Raw genomic sequence first — 19,032 nt, 5'->3', positions numbered from 1 at the left:
CATCCCCTCCCCCTGGTTCTCAAGTCGTACATCTGAATCCGTGATCTCTAAATAGTTTAGAGTAGATACCGTTCCCAAATCGTAGATCTGAATCCTTATCTGTAACTCTAGTCTAGAATCGATACCCAACTTTGGTATACCTGACCCCTTGGATCCTACTCTAATTTAGATCTGTCCCCTTGGATCTTCTGCAACTCTACTTTAGAAGAATTGAAAAGAGTCTTGATTTGGTAGATTTTGCGTTGATGATTTGGAACTTTACTTTCCGGATTCGCTAGATAATCCAGTCACCGAACCCTCATCTTAGACAAAGGGTGGGCGGTGTTGTGTTTCTTTATTTTTCTACATGCAAGTTTTTATCCCGAACCAGGGTAGATGGTGTTATCCATCGGCGGTTCTAATCTCTTCTCCTCCCAAATTGTACATCTGACCCAGTCTCGAGATTATAACTTTCGTACATCTGATTTTTTTCTTCTTGCAGATCTCATGCAAGGTCCTATGGAACCCCGGATAATTAATGGAGTCGAAATCGTTTTTGGCACTAGAAGTGAATGTGATGTCCCAAGCTGGGAGTGTCCTCATTGCCATCAGAAGATGGAAACTATAAGATTCCTTGTGTTTGATTTCCCACCATTGTACTGTGTTGGCTGTAAATCTATGGTATGAATTTGTTCCTTCATCTATTTTTCTCTTGTTACTTTGTTTCTCTCGAATGAAACTTATAACTTGTTTCTTGTAGAACCCAAATAACTTCAGTTTAAACCTTGCAACTGTCTTGATGAATGGAATTTCGATTGTGGGTGAAGTCAAAGAACAGAAAATCAAAGTAGGCGATCCTGGTAAGTTCTTTTGTGCATTTCAAATCTGTCGTACAACATCTGTTCTGCCTATGGTAGTTTTCGTTCTTCCTCCTGACCAATTTTGTGCTGATTAGCTCTTCACTGTCCTAATTCTTGTTTGTAGTAATGTGCTAGTTTTATATTTTAATATTTGTTATGAATGCCTATAAATCATCTAGTAATATATGTAAGTGATTTCTTTTACCGTAAATGCTCTTATGTTGTGTATAACCTAGTCATTCTTGTTCTGTTTTTGTGCAGGTGAATGTGTGGCATATGCAGTAGCTCAACTGGCTGAGATGATGAACAGGATAGTGATTGCGTGCTCGGCCGAGGAACCTGTATTAAGTGCGGCTAACACTTATTGTGTTCCAGAACACTTCATTAGTCGATTTGCTAAAGAGTTCCCTGACAGAACTACTGGTGGCGGTGTCCACAAAATTCTGCGCATGCTTTCAATGCTTTTGGCAGGAGTCCCAATGGAATCCATGGTATGCTTCTGACTCTATTACTTGATGTCCACAACGTTTTTTTTGTGAAATCTTTTTGAAATCACTTGGTATCCACCACTTGCTGTAACATTATTGGATTTGAATCCATGCAGTCAACTAAAAGTGTGAGTCATCACTTCACTGGTGGTGAAATCCGGGCCATTCACTGTGATGATTTCGAGGAAGTTTGTCGGCAAATTGCTGATGGCAATGCTGTGCTTGCTACCTTCTATGATGGTGTTGGATATGCACAACTGCAGTATTGTCAATACTACACAGCTATGCCTGCCTCTGTTGTGGCTCGACTTTTGGCTGATGGGGAGCATGTTTCTGCTCATGTTGTTGTGCTAGTTGGAGTGATATCAGAACAGGGACATAGGGCTTACTTTGCACTAGATTCAGCAGGAACAGCCTTTTGCAGGCAGGTGGGAAGTACTGAAGGGTGGCGATCTTTGTTCAACTGGAACAAAAAGAGTCAACTCGGAGGATATGGAAAAATCACCGCCGATAGTGCTTGGTACACTAATTTCTTCAAGGTTTCTAGACAGAATGATCATGGGCTGCCTCCTAAACTCTTTGGTATGAATTTCTTCTCTTAAATATAATCTGGACAACTTCCTACGATCTTTGTACTCCCCCATGTAGAACCAAATTTTGCAAAGCTTCAGATTTGTCTTGCAACGTAATCTCTGCCCAATAAACAATGATAATACTTAATACTAATTGTTTGATGGGTCAAAATATTTTTTTAGGTCATAATAGTTGTCTTGCATAATTTTTTGCAAAGCCTCATTTTTTGCCTCTTCAAGAGCTGCAAGTGTAGTCTGGTATCCTGAAACAAAATCCATTATGTTTTCTGTTATTTCTCTGTAAGCATGCCGAGCTTATAACAAAGCTTCACAGTTGGCTGCATCTTTTCATATTCTTCAGTCTGTCGATTATGTACTTGTGATTAACTGATTTTTTTTGTCTGTTCTACAGTTGCTAATCATGACCCTGATGATTATATTGTGGATAACATGCCGACTGATTTGATCTTCGCTCCACAAGAAGAAAGGGATGACATGCTTGCTACACGTAACCAGCGGTATGCCTTTCATGGAAGGTACTTGAGGCGTCGTTTTCGTCAGTTAAGGTATTGAGCATGCGAAAGGATCTTGTGTTGCTGGGACGCCCCTTGTTTTTTGTAATGTTACTGATTGCTGAACTACCAAGGGAGCAGTGCTATTCCTGTTTGGGATGTAGCTAAATTGGGCCTCCTATTTTTTTTGCTGCTACTTTGATATTAAGCTGTAAGTTGGTTATTTGATTGGAAGTATTAGCTTGATTCATGCCAGAGTAGTTGATTATTGTGCAATGGTTAAAGGGGAAATTTTGGTCAGGCATTGTGATGAACATATATAGGGAGAGTCAGTGAGGCACCAATTTAAGAGTTTTATGCTGCATTCTCTCTTCTTGCACGTTGAATGAATGACAAATCTCTAAACAGATTCCAGTGAATTTCACACATCACACACATATTCCGTGAAAACGGGCTCGCCCCTTCCACATCATGTCGCATGTCAAAGATCTTGCCTTGCCGTGTGATCCATTTCTTCCTCATCCTTGATCGCCTGCTCAACAGGAGTAGCATAGTTTGCAATTTTGCGAAGTGCTTTGTAAAAAACAATACCAAAACCCCTATTTCCGGGGAAGATCTCCACTTGTTTGATTGCGACTTCAACGCTCTCAAGGCTCACCACTTGTTTGATTGTGACTTCAAAAGACATGGTTCGCGGACACGTGCATTAGTTTGGGATGGGGAGGTGCACAAATTTGACGTAAATTTTTTGAACTTGGTTCTTGCGCCTTTGTGTGCGCCTAGCATTTCCGTTGTGTGTGGGCCACACCGACGTGTTGACTTGGCTGTTTGGGTTTCTTCTCTTGGTTGCCTGCATGTATGGGCTTTCTGCTTTCGTGCTTGATTCGATGTGGCCCACATGTGGTTCAGTTTATTGTTTGTTGTGTTCGGCACCGCTCCACGCTAATAAACGGCGCCGCTTTGATCGTGCTATCTATTTTGGATGTTGATCTTGAGGACGTGGGCCAGTTCTGTTTCGTTGACTTGTGGGCCGCGATGAGGATGTTTCTGTTGTTGCTGACAGCGTTGCATGGTTTCCAAATCAAACTGTTTGAAAGGAGCGCGCGCTGATCACGTGTTTTATTTGCATGTGTTTGCATGCGGTTGTAGTAGATATGTTTCATTCCATGTTTGTTGGCTAACAGTGACATTGCCACGGGAGTAGTTGGATCTGGGACGTTGACACGTATTGATTTAGAACGGTGCCTTTGATCGATTGGTTTCTCGATGATCGGAGAGTCCTCGAGTCTCCCGAAGGATCCCGTCGAATCTTGTTACACCGTTCACGCCGTCGTCGGACGCGCTCTGGCGGCGAAGATCCACGGGAAGGTGCACAGAGGGAGATGCGCCAGCGGCCATGAATGCGGTGGTGTCGGGCTTGCCCGTGAGTCGGATACCACTGGTGCCCACGAGCGCCGTGCCGGCCATCCGTCTCCTCTTCCCCTCTTTCTCTCTTATCTTCCACTGCTGCTCCATCCTCTCCACCCCCGTCGAGATCAGCCGCGGGGCTGCCTTCTCCACTTCTCCTAGAAGCGCCATGGAGCTTCAGCGAGCGCTGCTGGGCGTCTGTACGCGGTGCCAACGTACGTGCACACGCTGGCAAAGGAGGAGGCCCTGGTCACCGTCTAGCGCGTCTTGTGGATTCGCCGACCTCCGTGGACCGTGACCGTGGCCTCCGACGTGGTCTTCACCATGGTCGGCAAACACGGCGACGTGGTCAAGGTCGGCTTCGGAGGTCCTTGCAGGGCTCCTCCTAAACGGCGTGCTCATAGATTGCACGGACGGACGTTTCCCCTCCCACGCGGCGCCTGCTGCCACGCTGTTGACTCTGGCAGCGGCGTTGGCGCTCGCGACGGCACGCTCACCCTCCCCGATGGCAGCGACGAGGCGAGGCCGTCCTTGGGCTCAGAGGACCTAACTGCATGGGCCCGCCGGCAGCGGCCAGAGCAGCAAAATCGCCGTGGCAGGCGTGGTGGTTGGCCTAGTGCCCTCAGCGAGTCCTTGATCTGGTCTTTGCCAGCGCCGCTGGGCTCGAGCGCGGACCGCGGAGGAGGCTCTGGTGGGCGGCGACTTTACGTCCAGGGCGCCGTTCGGTACATCAAGGACCTCGGCATGGCACTGAGCCTGGAGGTTGCTGAGTCCAGGAGGAGGAGGCCGGTCTGCACCCAGGTTTGTACCGGCAGTCCAGCAGATGTTCTCGGCCATGGAGGCGAACCGGCAGGGACTGATCATCGTCGTCGAACGCCTGAACGGCGTCCGCGAGTAATTCCAATTCTCAATTCTAATCCTAAACATATTTTTTTGGTGTCAATTTTTTCTCATACACATTCTATATTTTTTTATAGATAAAGAACATTTTTTATACACACATTTAACAATTTTTAAATACATGATTAACACTTTCTAAAACATATTTTTAGTCAACTTTTTTGCATATATACTGTATTTTTTTATACATCAGGAACATTTTTTTATACACGTTTAACATTTTTTAATTACATAATTAATATTTTTTTAAACATATATTTTTTATGCCTACTTTTTTGCAAAAACAATTAGCCCACAGCGAGCCAATTAGCTCCAACCAATCAGCCCACAGTGGGCCGACAGGGGCCAGTCGGCCAGCTGTAGGCCGACTGGAGTCTAATCGGCCTGCTGTGGGCCGACTAGGCCCAGTCGGCCTGCAGCGGGCCGACGGTATATTATTTTTAGAAAAATTTTACCCAGCGTAATATTTATGAAAATTAATAAAAAAATGTATTATTTAAAAAAATTAGCTCGAAAAATGTATTATGAAAGGAGCTCCAGTTCCAAGTGACATGCTATTACCACTTGAGCTAGCGAGCGTGTCCTATTATTGAGCTGTGCGAAACAATTAAGAACCAAAACCATCGCAGATCCGAGTTCTTTCGAAATTTTGAACGCTAAACATTTGTTTGAAAAAAAGGGAATGTCCTATGAAATTTGTGAACAAATTGTGAACAAATTGTTCAAAAAAACATTTTTGAAAACCGGAAATATTTTTTGAAAATACTGAACAACATTTGGAACCTCTGGGAAAAAAATGAATCCGCGAACATTTTTTTCAAAAGGGAACATTTTGTAAAATTACAAAAAAGTTGAAAAACACAAACATTTTTTTTGAAACGCTGGAAACAAAATTATAAACACAAACATTTTTAAAATTCCAATTAAAATTTGGAACGTGAACATTTTTTGAAACTCTGGAACTGCCTGGCGGTAAGCCGCCATAAGCGGGTCTTTAGAGTCCTACTTGCCTGAAACTTGCTGAGCCACAAGGTCTGAGTCGCCCAGACATCTGACCTGGCTCAAACTCATCTCCTTGGCCATACGGAGCCCATGAAGCAAAGCTTCGTACTCAGCTGCATTGTTGGTACAAGGAAACATTAAACTTAAAACGTAATATAATTTATCACCTCATGGGAAAGTTAAAATAACTCCAGCCCCGGAGCCTTCCAACTGCCTGTACCCGTCAAAGTGGTTTGTCCAATATGTGTTGTTAGGCTTCTCCTCAGGTGTTTGTAACTCTGTCCAATCGTTGATAAAATCCACCAGGGCTTGAGACTTGATAGCTGTTCGAGGCGCATACTTCAAATTATGAGGCCCAAGCTCAATTGCCCATTTAGCAACCCGGCCAGTGGCCTCTCTGTTTTGAATGATATCCCCTAAAGGAGCAGAGCTGATCACAGTAATCGGATGTCCAAGAAAATAATGTTTCAGCTTGCGACTCGCCATGAACACCCCAAACACCAGCTTCTGCCAACGTGGATATCTTTGCTTCGACTCAATCAGGACCTCGCTGACGCAATAAGCCGGCCGCTGGACTGGATATTCTTTCCTTGTCTCCTTGCGCTCCACGACAACTGCCACGCTGATGGCTTTATTATTAGCCGCCACATACAGGAGCTTAGCTAACTGTTTCTTAAGTGCCTCAAACACGTCATTGGCAGCATCACTCCAGACAAAGTGATTTGTCTTCTTCATCATTTGATATAGAGGGATAACCTTCTCTCCCAGGCGACTTATGAAACGGCTTAAGGCTGCAATACGACCCGCTAAGCACTGAATGTCATTGACACACGCCTGCTTAGAAAGTGAAGTGATATCCTTTATTTTCTCCGGGTTAGCCTCAATGCCCCGCTTTGAGACCAGAAATCCTAGCAGTTTACCTGCAGGTATGCCAAAAACACACTTGGCCGGGTTAAGCATCATCTTGTAGACCCGAAGATTGTCAAAGGTTTCCTTCAAATTAGCAAGTAGAGACTCTTTCTTCCTTGACTTCCACATAAGCATGAACGTTGCGCCCAATCTGATCATGAAAACAATTCTGGACACAACGCTGATAAGTCGCCTGAGCACTTTTGAGTCCAAAAGGCATAGACACATAACAGAAAGCCGCAAAAGGTGTTATAAAAGATGTCTTCTCCTGGTCTTCAACTGCCATATTGATCTGATAATAACCAGAATAAGCATCCAGAAAACATAAGCTCTCACAACCCGCCGTTGCATCAATGATCTGGTCAATACGGGGGAGAGCAAATGGGTCAGCCGGACAAGCCTTATTGAGTTCTGTGTAATCCTAACACATAAGCTACATACCATTTTTCTTAAGTACGAGCACATGATTAGCCAACCACTCAGGGTGAAAAACTTCCACGATAAACCAAGCTGCTAAGAGCCAGGCTACCTCTTCTCCAATAGCTTTACGTCACTCCTCATTGAAGCGACAAAGGAATTGTTTAACCGACTTAACTTTAGGATCCACATTTAGGTGGTGCTCAACGAATTCTCATGGCACACCTGGCATGTCAAAAGGTTTCCATGCAAAGATGTCCCGATTCTCATGGATGAATTCAGTGAGCGCGCTTTCCTATTTGGGATCCATATTAGCCCCCACAGTGAACTGTTGTGATGAGTCGCCAGGGACAAAATCCACCAACTTGGTATCCTCTGCAGACTTAAACTTTAGGGGTGAGCCAGACTCTGTGCTGGGCTTCTTCAACGGGGTCATATCGGTCGGGTCAACATTGTCTTTGTAGAACTTGAGCTCCGCATCAGCAGAACTTGCTTTTGCATAAGTAGCATCACCTTCCTCACACTCTAGGGCTATTTTCTGATTACCATGTACGGTAATCGTCCCCTCTGGCCCTAGCATCTTGAGCTGCAGGTAAACATAACAAGGGCAAGCCATAAACTTGGCATAAGTCGGCTGTCCAAACAGAGCATGAGATGGGCTCTTGATTTTGACTACCTCAAACCACAACATTTCTACTCTGTAATTGTACTCATCACCAAAAGCCACCTCTAGGGTAATTTTGCCCACCGGGTACACTGACTTGCCAGGTACCACACCATGAAATACCGTGGATGATGGCTTAAGACTCTTGTCAGTCAGATTCATTCGGCGAAAAGTATCGTAGTACAAGATGTTGATGCTGCTACCACCGTCCATCAGCACCTTACTGAATTTGTAGCTTCATACCCGAGAGGAAATTACAAGGGCTAAGTGATCCAAGTTATCAACTCGCGGCGGGTGATCCACCCTGCTCCTTGATATTGTGTGCTCGGACCATCTCAAATACTGCGGAACAGCCGGTGCGGCTGCATGAACTGCCCGCTTATGAACCTTCAGATCCCGTTTGCAAAGACTTGTAGTAAAACATGATATTGGCCCCCATTAAGCTGCTTTGGATTACTCTGATATCCAGGCTGATTGTTTTGCTGCTGGCTACCATTACCAGACTGTTGATTGTGGCCACCCTGGTTACCTTGACCCTGATAACCAGAATTTGAGCCGCCTCCACCAAAGCCGGACCCCTGAGAGCCATATCTTGACCCGCCAGGTGGTCCATTGCCATTAGCATGATGCTGGTTAAGGCTGTAATTCCTGAATTCTTGCATGATGTAACAATCCTTCCATGCATGAGAAGACAGTCTGTTGGGAAGACTATGCTTTGGGCAGGGGTCGTTAAGCATTGCCTCAATATTGAACATCTTGGCCCCGCCAAAGGGAGGCTTACCGTTACCGTTGCGGCGATGGTATTTATTCCCAGTATTGGTGTTAGCCACTAGATTTGATCCGCCATTGGGGTGTTTCCTGTAGGGTAACGCAACAGAATTTTTTTTCTGACCTACGCACCAGCCCAGGATCACTATGGAGACCGCATGCAAGGTTTGATATGTTTCGTTACCGACTCATAGCGCAACAGAAGTAGAGTCGATGACGACCGGCGGTGCAGATCACCGTAGCTAGGACTTACAACCTCCCAACCGCGAGGATGTATACCCTCATCCGCCCCTCGGACAGCCCTCCGGGAGGCGGTCAGACAGTCCCCCGGATGGTGTCACGGACAGCCCTCCGGGAGGACCTTCAAAACTCGAATGGTCACTCGGACAGCCCTTCGGGAGGACCTTCGAAACTCGGACGGTCACTCGAAAAGCCCTTCGGGAGGCACTCTCGAACTAAGACCGAAACTACGATCTCTCTATAGAGTTGGACACATACGATGTCATCTATCCGGCAGGGCTTCGCCGTCCAGAATTAGTTCCTGCCAGAACCCAGACAACCTTTCGGCTCCACGGAACTATTTTGCTGGGAGGGAGAGAGAGAGCCAGACGAGCATGGCATGTGTATGAGAACAAGGATGGGGAGATGGCAGCCATCTCACCTCCTATTTATAGGAAAACCAAGGGGTAGGGTGCCACATGAAACACCCAAAGTGCCCATGCTTTATGTCGTACATAAGGGCAAAATGGGGAGGCAAGTGGAGCACCAAATGGTGGAAGGAATCCCCATGGGGGCCCCCCAAGGCCATGAAAGAAAGTGGCTGTCCCGTTGGGTGGCTCCACCACCTTCCTATACACCAAGTCATCCCTTAGATCTTTTGAGCAAACCCCAAGAAAATGGCTTTCCAAAAAGTAACCCAAAAAGCACTTTCACTATTCACGAAGACATTTTTCTGCGTCCGTGAAAAACCCAAATTATTTCTGTGTACCTAGAATAATTCTAGCACCCACCAAAACAATTTTCAACGCATTCCGAAACAATTTCGGAACAACGTTTCTTCAGCGAAAAGCAACCAAAGCGGTTCCGGCTGCTCCGGAACATTTCCGGTTTTCATCCTGGAAAATTCCAGAAAGTTTCCAGAATAAAACTGGCACCCTCCAAGAATTATCAGGCATGCCCCGAAACCAATTTGACTTAATGGTATATCCCGAAACAAGTTTTTGGTTTTACCAAAACTATTCCGGTGTTCTCTCTCCGAAACTTTTCCGGTGTGTCCGAAACTTTTTCGGTGAATTTCTCTCAGACTCCCTGTCTAGTATTCAACAGATAGATGACCCTTAAGCGTGTGACCCTATAGGTTCGGTGAAGTATAGACATGACCGGAACATCTTTCCGATCACTAATCAACATCGGAGCCGTGGACACCCATATTGACCCCTATACCCACATGAATGAATATTCGACTGAACCTCCAGTTGCCGTGTGCTATTCCTGTTGCTTTGCGATATGTTACAAATACCCGAGGTGAGATTTTCTGCATCCCCATGGATCAACAACTTGTCTACTATGCAAGTTACCTCGTTACCAGTTTTGTTCTCTTTTCTCGTTTCCGTGTTCCGGCATCCCTGTGATCGAATCACCTTGTGTCTGGCCAGACGATGATGGATACCGTAACACCGAGAGGGCCCAAGAATATCTCTCCATCGTCGGAGGAGAAAATCCCAATCTCGAGCTATCAAGTTACTTGACACACTTTTCCATGAACCCGTAAGCCGCCGTAATTGCCACCCATTTACGGATGACGTTTAACAAACCCCAAAGTTCATGGAGCAAGCATGAAGAAACTCGATACTCTCATGGTCTAAGGAATTATGCAAATATTAACTATCTCTGTGTTATTAACCATTAACTTGTGACGAATGAATCTCGTAGCATAACATCAATTCGGGTCGATTCAACACAAGTGTTCTACCAACATTGTGCTCTCAAAATTGCCGGCATAGCCATGCCCATGATCAGGAAAACAGGATCATCATGCAATAATGTCTTAGAGGCAAGACTAGGAATACATTTTACCGTTTATTATTCCACACGTGCATATGAGTCTTCCTCCGAGCCTCGTGTTATTGTAGACTCGAGAACCATAGCAGTTATAGCATGGAACATAAACATAATTATGAACAGGGAGATAATCAATAGCATTTATTATTGCCTCTAGGGCATATCTCCTACAGACTCCCACTTGCACTAGAGTCAATAATCTAGTCAATGCTAATGCACTTTACACCTATGGCATACTAGTGTAAAAATGCTTCGCATGTGGTATAGCCTAATGTCCAATGGATCTGACAACTTCAGCTCCGTGTGTAACTTTGCATATCCTCGCATTTTCACGCTTTCACAAAATTCATATTTTGTGTGGACTTGGCTTTGCATATTTGTGAATCAGAGGTCAAACCTTGATTCCTTAGACTGAGCTATGGAGCAACTATCTGCAATAGTGTCCCGTTGACCAAAGCCATCTTGGAACCTTACTAAGTTCACGAATGAACTATATGATTCAACATCTTGTTTGTCACTTTGAAAATGGCAACATACTTAGCTATTTGTCATAGAATTTTCCGCAGTATCCTGTTTGGAACAATTTCCAACTACAGTGCCACCATATTGTGTATTTACACAAAACCCTTAACTTAAATCGAAAATCGCATGAAGCATTTGATGAAGACTGTATCGATGTAATTACTTAGAACGAGCACTTCATAATCTCTGCTTGCGAGAAAACATGTCATCAGTACTACTCTAGTACTCAATGACATCTTTCACTGTTGTCCCATGATCAGTACTTTTGATCACTTTGGTATCTATACTCGCAACAACTTTGGAGTATTGGACATATCTGGTTGTTTTTTACATACCATGGAATACATGATTAATCCAAACACAAGAGTGTGTGTAATCTCCATCATGTATTTTACTCATCAATGTTTTGGGACACCGAGTCTTGCAAAAACTCTTTCCATGTGACTTCGGCAAGAATCACTCCTTGGCATTTTAAATGCTAAAAGATTTTAGCATCTTGTCAATATTTATCTTTTGCTTAGCCCCATTAGGTAAATCTGTCTCCATAGATCATCATGCCTAATATCAAGGCTATTTAGCCCAAGCACTTCATTGGAAAGCTATTTTCTAATGAAGTCCTAATTCGTGTCAAGAAATTTATTTCCAATTAACAATGTGTCAAGTACACAAGGTTTTTAGAAATATTATTATGCTCCCACTTACTTTCTTGAAACCACAAGCATCTTCGTTACCCATTGATGAAGTCAAACTCTTTTGACCATTTCATTAAAACGAAGATTCCAACTCCACTTTGCTCAATTCTGTCCATCGCTGGAACTCTGAAGTTTGCATACTTACTAGCATCCTCTGGACTAACAAAATACCTTGGACTGTATTACATACAAGTCCTAGGTTGCATTTACATCTCATGGAAATCCTTTTGGCATCCATGTTTCATATCTCATGATTGAAATATGTATTAATTGCTAGTTCAACCCGAACCAACTTTAAGCATCGCTATGGTGAAACAACCTCATCGTGGTCAACTCCTTTAACTTGTTATTGCAACAAGTCAAGCTTTATGGATAAAACATTTTATCCATATTAGTTTTTAGCTCCATAAATATTCGTTAGACTCTAAGTCTTTCGAAAGGTGTATCGAGATTTTAATCTTGAATCACTTATATGGAAACTATCTCGGATTGTATTGGCATTTAGCCAATTCCGGAGTCAGGGCCCATCAACGCTTCCTTGTGTATCGTAGGTATACTGTTGTCTAACAACAATATCTCGCATGCACACCTAAGAGGTTTGCATGAGGTTTTCCTACGTGGTTCAACTGCAAGTTCGACCGAAGTCCATACATCTCATGCAGAGGCTTCTGTATCAGTCACAGTAGGAAACTCTGGAATCACTTCCAAGGTCTCATTCCTTTGATCTGATGATGAAGATACTGTTATCTTGTCGAGTTGCACTGTTCTCCCACTCACCTTTTTGAAAGAACTATTCTCTTTAAAAGCATACCGTTTTGTAGCAAAATCTTTTGCCTCGGTATAGTGGTGGGGGAATACCCAATGACTTGGGATAACCTACAAAGTAGCACTTGTCTGATTTGGAATAGGTTTGTAACCTTTTACACAAGCCCCATATTCCAAATGTTAAGAAAAGATATAACATGGTTGGGCATACCATGCCACGGCATCATTTAAACAGACCCGATGGAGCTCTTTTCAGTGTAAAAGCCACAGTCTCTAAAGCAATACTGTTAAAAGTGATAATGGCAAATTTATTTATGTCATCTTTGATCTTACCATGTCATGAATGGTTCGATTACATCTTCATGGACTTTCCACTTGTTGTGGTGTTCCGGGAGGTGCAAGTTATGAAACTCCTTTCACAACTCATCAGACATTCGCTAAACTTGTAACTCAGATATTCCTTTCTGCAATCGAATTGTAGAAACATAATTTTCTTGTTACAATAACTTCTACTTCATTTTTGAAAAACTTCCAAATGATTTCAAAAGATCCAGACTTATGTCTCATCAAGTAAATATCCATATATCTACTTGAGTCATTTCTAAAGATAGATAAATGCACTACTTGCACCAACATTTATTGAACTACACACATCAAAATGTATGATTATAAATAAGTTTGTTGCTCGTTCCATATGTCCTGTGAACGGTATTTCAGTCACTTCACTTTTCGGAAGAAAGTTGCAAGTGTCAGATGATTCAAAATCAAACGACTTCAAAATCCATCATAATGGAATTTTCCATGCGGGTTTCTCCAATGTGACCAAATGCAGTGCTACACATATGTGGTATTCTTTTAGTCTTGCAACATTTAGCGTCGGTGTTATGGATGTATCATATTACCATCAATATTCATAACATACATCCCATCCTAGATGGAAGTATGACCCTTATGTTTATTCATAATACTGAACAACAATTGTTCTTTCATGAACAACACTCTTGCAGCAAACTTTATGCAATGGGCTAGAGTGTATAAAACTCTAAAATGAATTATGAAAGTAAATCCAGAGGTAATGTATTATTATCATTATTCATAACATACATCTCATTCATAATGAATGTATGGCCCTTATGTTTTTCATAACACCGAACATGAAAAGTTCTCTTATGAACAACCTTCTTGCAAGACACCTTATGCAAAGGGCTAGAGTGTGAAACTCTAAAATGAATTATGAAAGTAAATACATAGGTAATACACCAATGGAAGGTATAGTAACTATTACTATGTTCCCAGCGTGTATCAAAACCTCATTCCTGGCTAGTCTTTCAGGCCATAGTAGTTCTTACATCGAGTTGCAACAGAATGCAATCAAGCGGGTATCTTTGTGATCAACTCACAATACCCAAGAATCAGTGATTAACAATTTAATCATAATTACCAAGAACTATATCTTTGACCAGCCTTCTATACATCAAAAACTTGTATGACATTCATACATGTGCTGGATATTCCAGTCTTCTTTCATTTTTGCCTTTATACTTCTAACAGTTTAACTTTTAGTAATTCTCCTACTCTTAGAAGAAGCACCCAACTTAAGAGTGACGTTAGCCCCGGACTTCCTAGGCGTGAAAGTTTTACTAACACCCTTCGGACCCTTCCTTTCTCTTTAAGTTGTTGTTTTATTCACCTTCATATCGTATGACAGACGTTCTCCTGGATCCCTCTTTTATCAGTCAAATGCCCAGTAAACACTTTTACTAATATTTTGCAAACAAACATTGCTTTGGATATCTCATATCTTTTAGCCTTTGTCTGTCTCTGAAAATGATTTTTAGATTCCATGAATATCACATAACTATCCCAAAACTTTCGAAGTTCGGGTCTCATGGAAGCAAACATATTGCACTTTGACCATAACAGAATATTAGCTTTTGGATTGAAGGACGAGAGTCATATCATCCATAGCATTAGCGGGAGAATACCAAAAGTATGCGATAGGACAAAGTCCTTCTCGGCACTCTAGAGGACAATTCTCACATTACATTACCAACCATAAAGTTTTAACCAGATATTTAACAGCTATATCAATTTTAATAGGGAAGGTGGAAACACGAGCCATTATTCTACAACTATTATGCAAATCACACTTAGACAGTGTTCAAAATTAATTGCACTGAGAATTAAACAAGTCAATTCTACAGCGTGCTCCCACTCAAATCAATATCTCTCATAATTGATTGTGAGTGATACAAGATCCCTATTACAATTAAACGCCAAGGATGTATCCATCTCAAGTGATGAGAATTGCAATCGGTAGGCCAACTTGCCAATCACATCTCTATGTGACTCTTGCTCATCTTTCGATGCTTGTGTTCCGAGCTCATGACTTTCATGCCTGAACGTCAAGACAACCAAGTGATCTCACTGCAAGGTCTCAACTCACCCGCCTCACACTTTTCTAATCGGTCGTACCCAGGGAGATCCTGTGATACCCTGAAAAGTTAGGTGCCGTGACGGTGCTACACTTGGGAGAACACTAACTACTTGATATTTTTGTGAGAGATCACCCTAATAAAAGCGACTACTGCGCAATCAAGAAGGGTGCATCATAAGGGATAAACATCTCAGGCAATTCACAATAGCATGATATGGTATAGCCCTTTCTGACAGAGAAGTCTTTTATTTCTTCGTCTTCGACATTCGCGTCGGTGCTCACCTTCGCGAAGATTGCCACCACCTTGTCGATGCACCAGATAATATTGCTACCTCTATAGCTAATAAAATAAGTGCATTACATAAGGTTGACACGCAGGTCATTAAAGTGCAATCATATGGCTCCAGCCATCATGCCAAATCATGACACGCAGGTCGTGTTAATTTACATTGTATAGTCATCTCATACATAATCAAATTAAATATGAGCACTGCTATACCACATCATATGCGCATCTCATGTCATCCTGCAAAACCAAGTTAGACGCCTCTAATCGGTTTATACAAGATTTTATTTTACGTGGCCTCTAAGGTTTCAACCAAATCGTAGCTACCAACGTCCATCATCAAGCATGATAATCCAAGTCGCTAGATTAACATTACGGGGTGTATGAAACACGAGATAATAAAATCTCAAGCCCCATACTAAACTTCGTCATACGCATGACCCCCATGTAGATCATATCTGCATTGCCCTTTCATCTGTGAATTTCATCTTTCTTTTGACTATGGCAGAACACAAAGAACTGCAGCACTTCCATGATCAACCAGGATAATGGATTGCCAGAACTTTGTCAGATTCCACCATGCTATCTCGAGATCAGAAATACACAAATTCTAGGGAAGCAACAAGAACATCGGGTAACAGATTTCATCTGCTACCCGCACAAAAATTTCCAGTAATAGAACTCTTCCACTACAAATTATATTGTGCAACACCCATACATCTCATGTATTCTAGATCGCAACCTGCATCTACACATAGCACGGCTCATGATGCCACTGTAGGGTAACACAGCAGAAAACAAATTTTTTCCGACCTACACACCAGCCCAGGATCACTATGGAGACTGCATACAAGGTTTGATCTGTTTTTTAACCGACTCGTAGCGCAGCGGAAGTAGAGTCGATGACGATCGGCGGTGCAGATCCCCGCAGCTAGGACTTACAACCTCCCAACCGCGAGGATGTATACCTTCATCTGCCCCTCAGACAGCCCTCCGGGAGGCGGTCAGACAGTCCCCCAGACGGTGTTGCGGATAGCCCTCCGGGAGGACCTTCGAAACTTGAACGGTCACCCGGACAACCCTTTGGGAGGACCTTCGAAACTCGGACGGTCACTCGGATAGCCCTTCGGGAGGCACTCTCGAACTAAGACCGAAACTACGATCTCTCTACAGAGTTGCACATATACAGTGTCATCTATCCGGCAGGGCTTCGCCGTCCAGAACTAGTTCCTGCCAGAACCCAGACAGCCTTTCGGCTCTACGAAACTATTTCGCTGGGAGGGAGAGAGAGAGACAGATGAGCATGGCATGTGTATGAGATCAAGGATGGGGAGATGGCAGCCATCTCACCTCCTATTTATAGGAAAACCAAGGGGTAGGGTGCCACATGAAACACCCAAAGTGCCCATGCTTTATGTCATACATAAGGGGAAAATGGGGAGGCAAGTGGAGCACCAAATGGTGGAAGGAATCCCCATGGGGAGCCCCCCAAGGCCATGAACGAAAATGGCTGTCCCCTTGGGTGGCTCCACCACCTTCCTATCCACCAAGTCATCCCTTAGATCTTTTGAGCAAAGCCCAAGAAAATGGCTTTCCAAAAAGTAACCCAAAACGCACTTTCACTATTCACAAAGACATTTTTTTGCGTCCGTTAAAACCCAAATTATTTCTGTGTGCCTAGAATAATTCTAGCACCCACCAAAACAATTTTGAACACATTCTGAAACAATTTCGGAACAATGTTTCTTCAGCGAAAAGCAACCAAAGCAGTTCCGGCTGCTCCGGAACATTTCCGGTTTTCATCCCAAAAAATTCTAGAAAGTTTCCAGAATAAAACTGGCACCCTCCAAGAATTATCAGGCATGTCCCGAAACCAATTTGACTTAATGGTATATCCCGAAACAACTTTTTGGTTTTACCAAAACTATTCCGGTGTGTCCGAAACTTTTTCGGTGAATTTCTCTCAGACTCCCTGTCTAGTATTCAGCAGATAGATGACCCTTAAGTGTGTGACCCTATAGGTCCGGTGAAGTATAGACATGACTGGAACATCTTTCTGATCAATGATTAACATCGGAGCTGTGGACACCCATATTGACCCCTATACCCACACGAATGAATATTCGAGTGAACCTCCAGTTGCCATGTGCTATTCCTGTTGCTTTGCGATATGTTACAAATACCCGAGGTGAGATTTTCTGTATCCCCGTGGATTAACAACTTGTCCACTATGCAAGTTACCTCGTTACCAGTTTTGTTCTCTTTCCTTGTTTCCGTGTTCCGGCATCCCTATGATCAAATCACCTTGTGTCTGGCCAGACGATGATGGATACCATAACACCGAGAGGGCCTGAGAATATCTCTCCATCGTCGGAGTAGCAAATCCCAATCTCGAGCTATCAAGTTACTTGACACACTTTTCCATGAACCCGTAAGCCGCCGTAATTGCCACCCATTTACGGATGACTTTTAACGAACCCCAAATTTCATGGAGCAAGCATGAACAAACTCGATACTCTCATGGTATAAGGAAATATGCAACCATTAACTATCTCTGTGTTATTAACCATTAACTTGTGATGAATGAATCTCATAGCATAACATCAATTCGGGTCGATTCAACACAAGTGTTCTACCAACATTGTGCCCTCAAAATTGCCGACATTGCCATGCCCATGATCAGGAAATCAGGATCATCATGCAATACTTGAGCTAGTCTTAAAGGCAAGACTAGGAATACATTTTACCGTTTATTATTCCACACGTGCATATGAGTCTTCCTCCAAGCCTCATGTTATTGTAGACTCGAGAACCATAGCAGTTAGAACATGGAACATAAACATAATTATGAACAGGGAGATAATCAATAGAATTTATTATTGTCTCTAGGGCATATCTCCTATATTTCCGCTTACCACCATTGCTCTGGTTATTACCATGATTTCCTGCTGCATTCTGCTGCTGACCCTTACTGCTGCCATTCTTCTTACCCTTGTTGGATTTATCATCATCAGAACTGGGATCTCTTGTGCCGTCAGAATCTGCATATTTAGTGAGATCCGCCATCAGTTCACCCATGTCCTGGCAGGAGCGCTTGAGCCATCCAAGCTTCTATTTGAGGGGTACAAAATGACAGTTTTTCTTTAGAATCAGAACCGCCTGAGCCGCCATAATATTATCGAACGAGTGAATAATAGCAGAGACCTGCTAGACCCAATGGTGGGCCGACTCATCCTCACGCTGCACACAATGATCTAGATCAATAATCATCAGAGGTTGCTTGCAAGTCCCTTGGAAGTTCTTGATAAATCGTGCTTTCAACTCGGCCCAGGAATTGATTGAATTAGGAGGTAGGCCCTTTAACCACATATGAGCCAGCCCTTCCAACATCATAATGAAGTACTTGGCACAGACTAGATCATTGACATCCAACATCTTCATGGCTAACTCATAACTTTCAATCCAAGCCTCCGGAGGAAGATCAGCTGTGTAATTAGGCACTTTGCGCGGACCCTTAAAGTCCTTTGGCAGACACTCGTTCCATAGAGCTGGTACTAAACAAGGCACTCCAACAGCCTTGGAGGTCGTTCCAGCTCCCACCAAGGTTGAAGGTGTCACCGGAGGCTACTGATAAGCCTCCTGGTGAGCCGCCGCCACCTCATGGCGGGCTCTGGCGTCATCCACAATCGCCTGAGCATTAATATGGGGCGGGTTGTTACCACGGGGTGGGTTGCGGTGTCGCTCGCTGCTGGAGACTGGAGGCGACTCCATACATCGGCTGTAACTATGGC

The 19,032-nt window shown here is 43.4% G+C and overlaps 1 protein-coding gene across 1 annotated transcript; it reads left to right on the top strand.

Moving 5' to 3' along the window:
* Positions 1–448: 448 nt before the first annotated feature.
* On the top strand, positions 449–2,679 carry LOC119318639. The gene is made up of 5 exons (XM_037593218.1): positions 449–660; positions 740–839; positions 1,101–1,330; positions 1,444–1,909; positions 2,312–2,679. Exons 1-5 carry the CDS (start codon positions 487–489, stop codon positions 2,470–2,472), a joined length of 1,131 nt encoding a protein of 376 aa, XP_037449115.1. The 5' UTR covers positions 449–486; the 3' UTR covers positions 2,473–2,679.
* Positions 2,680–19,032: the final 16,353 nt, after the last annotated feature.

This window comes from Triticum dicoccoides, chromosome 6A, assembly GCF_002162155.2.
Source record: "Triticum dicoccoides isolate Atlit2015 ecotype Zavitan chromosome 6A, WEW_v2.0, whole genome shotgun sequence".
NCBI classification, from domain to species: Eukaryota; Viridiplantae; Streptophyta; class Magnoliopsida; order Poales; family Poaceae; genus Triticum; species Triticum dicoccoides.
Note: the sequence above shows the minus strand (reverse complement) of the source record. Positions and strands in the feature narration are given on the sequence as shown.

Excerpts from the sequence above, each read along its gene's own strand:
- LOC119318639 (XM_037593218.1), top strand. The coding sequence starts at position 487 with ATGCAAGGTCCTATGGAACCCCGGATAATTAATGGAGTCGAAATCGTT. Across the intron at positions 840-1,100 it reads AATCAAAGTAGGCGATCCTG|GTGAATGTGTGGCATATGCA; the intron begins GTAAGTTCTTTT and ends GTTTTTGTGCAG. Across the intron at positions 1,331-1,443 it reads GAGTCCCAATGGAATCCATG|TCAACTAAAAGTGTGAGTCA; the intron begins GTATGCTTCTGA and ends GAATCCATGCAG.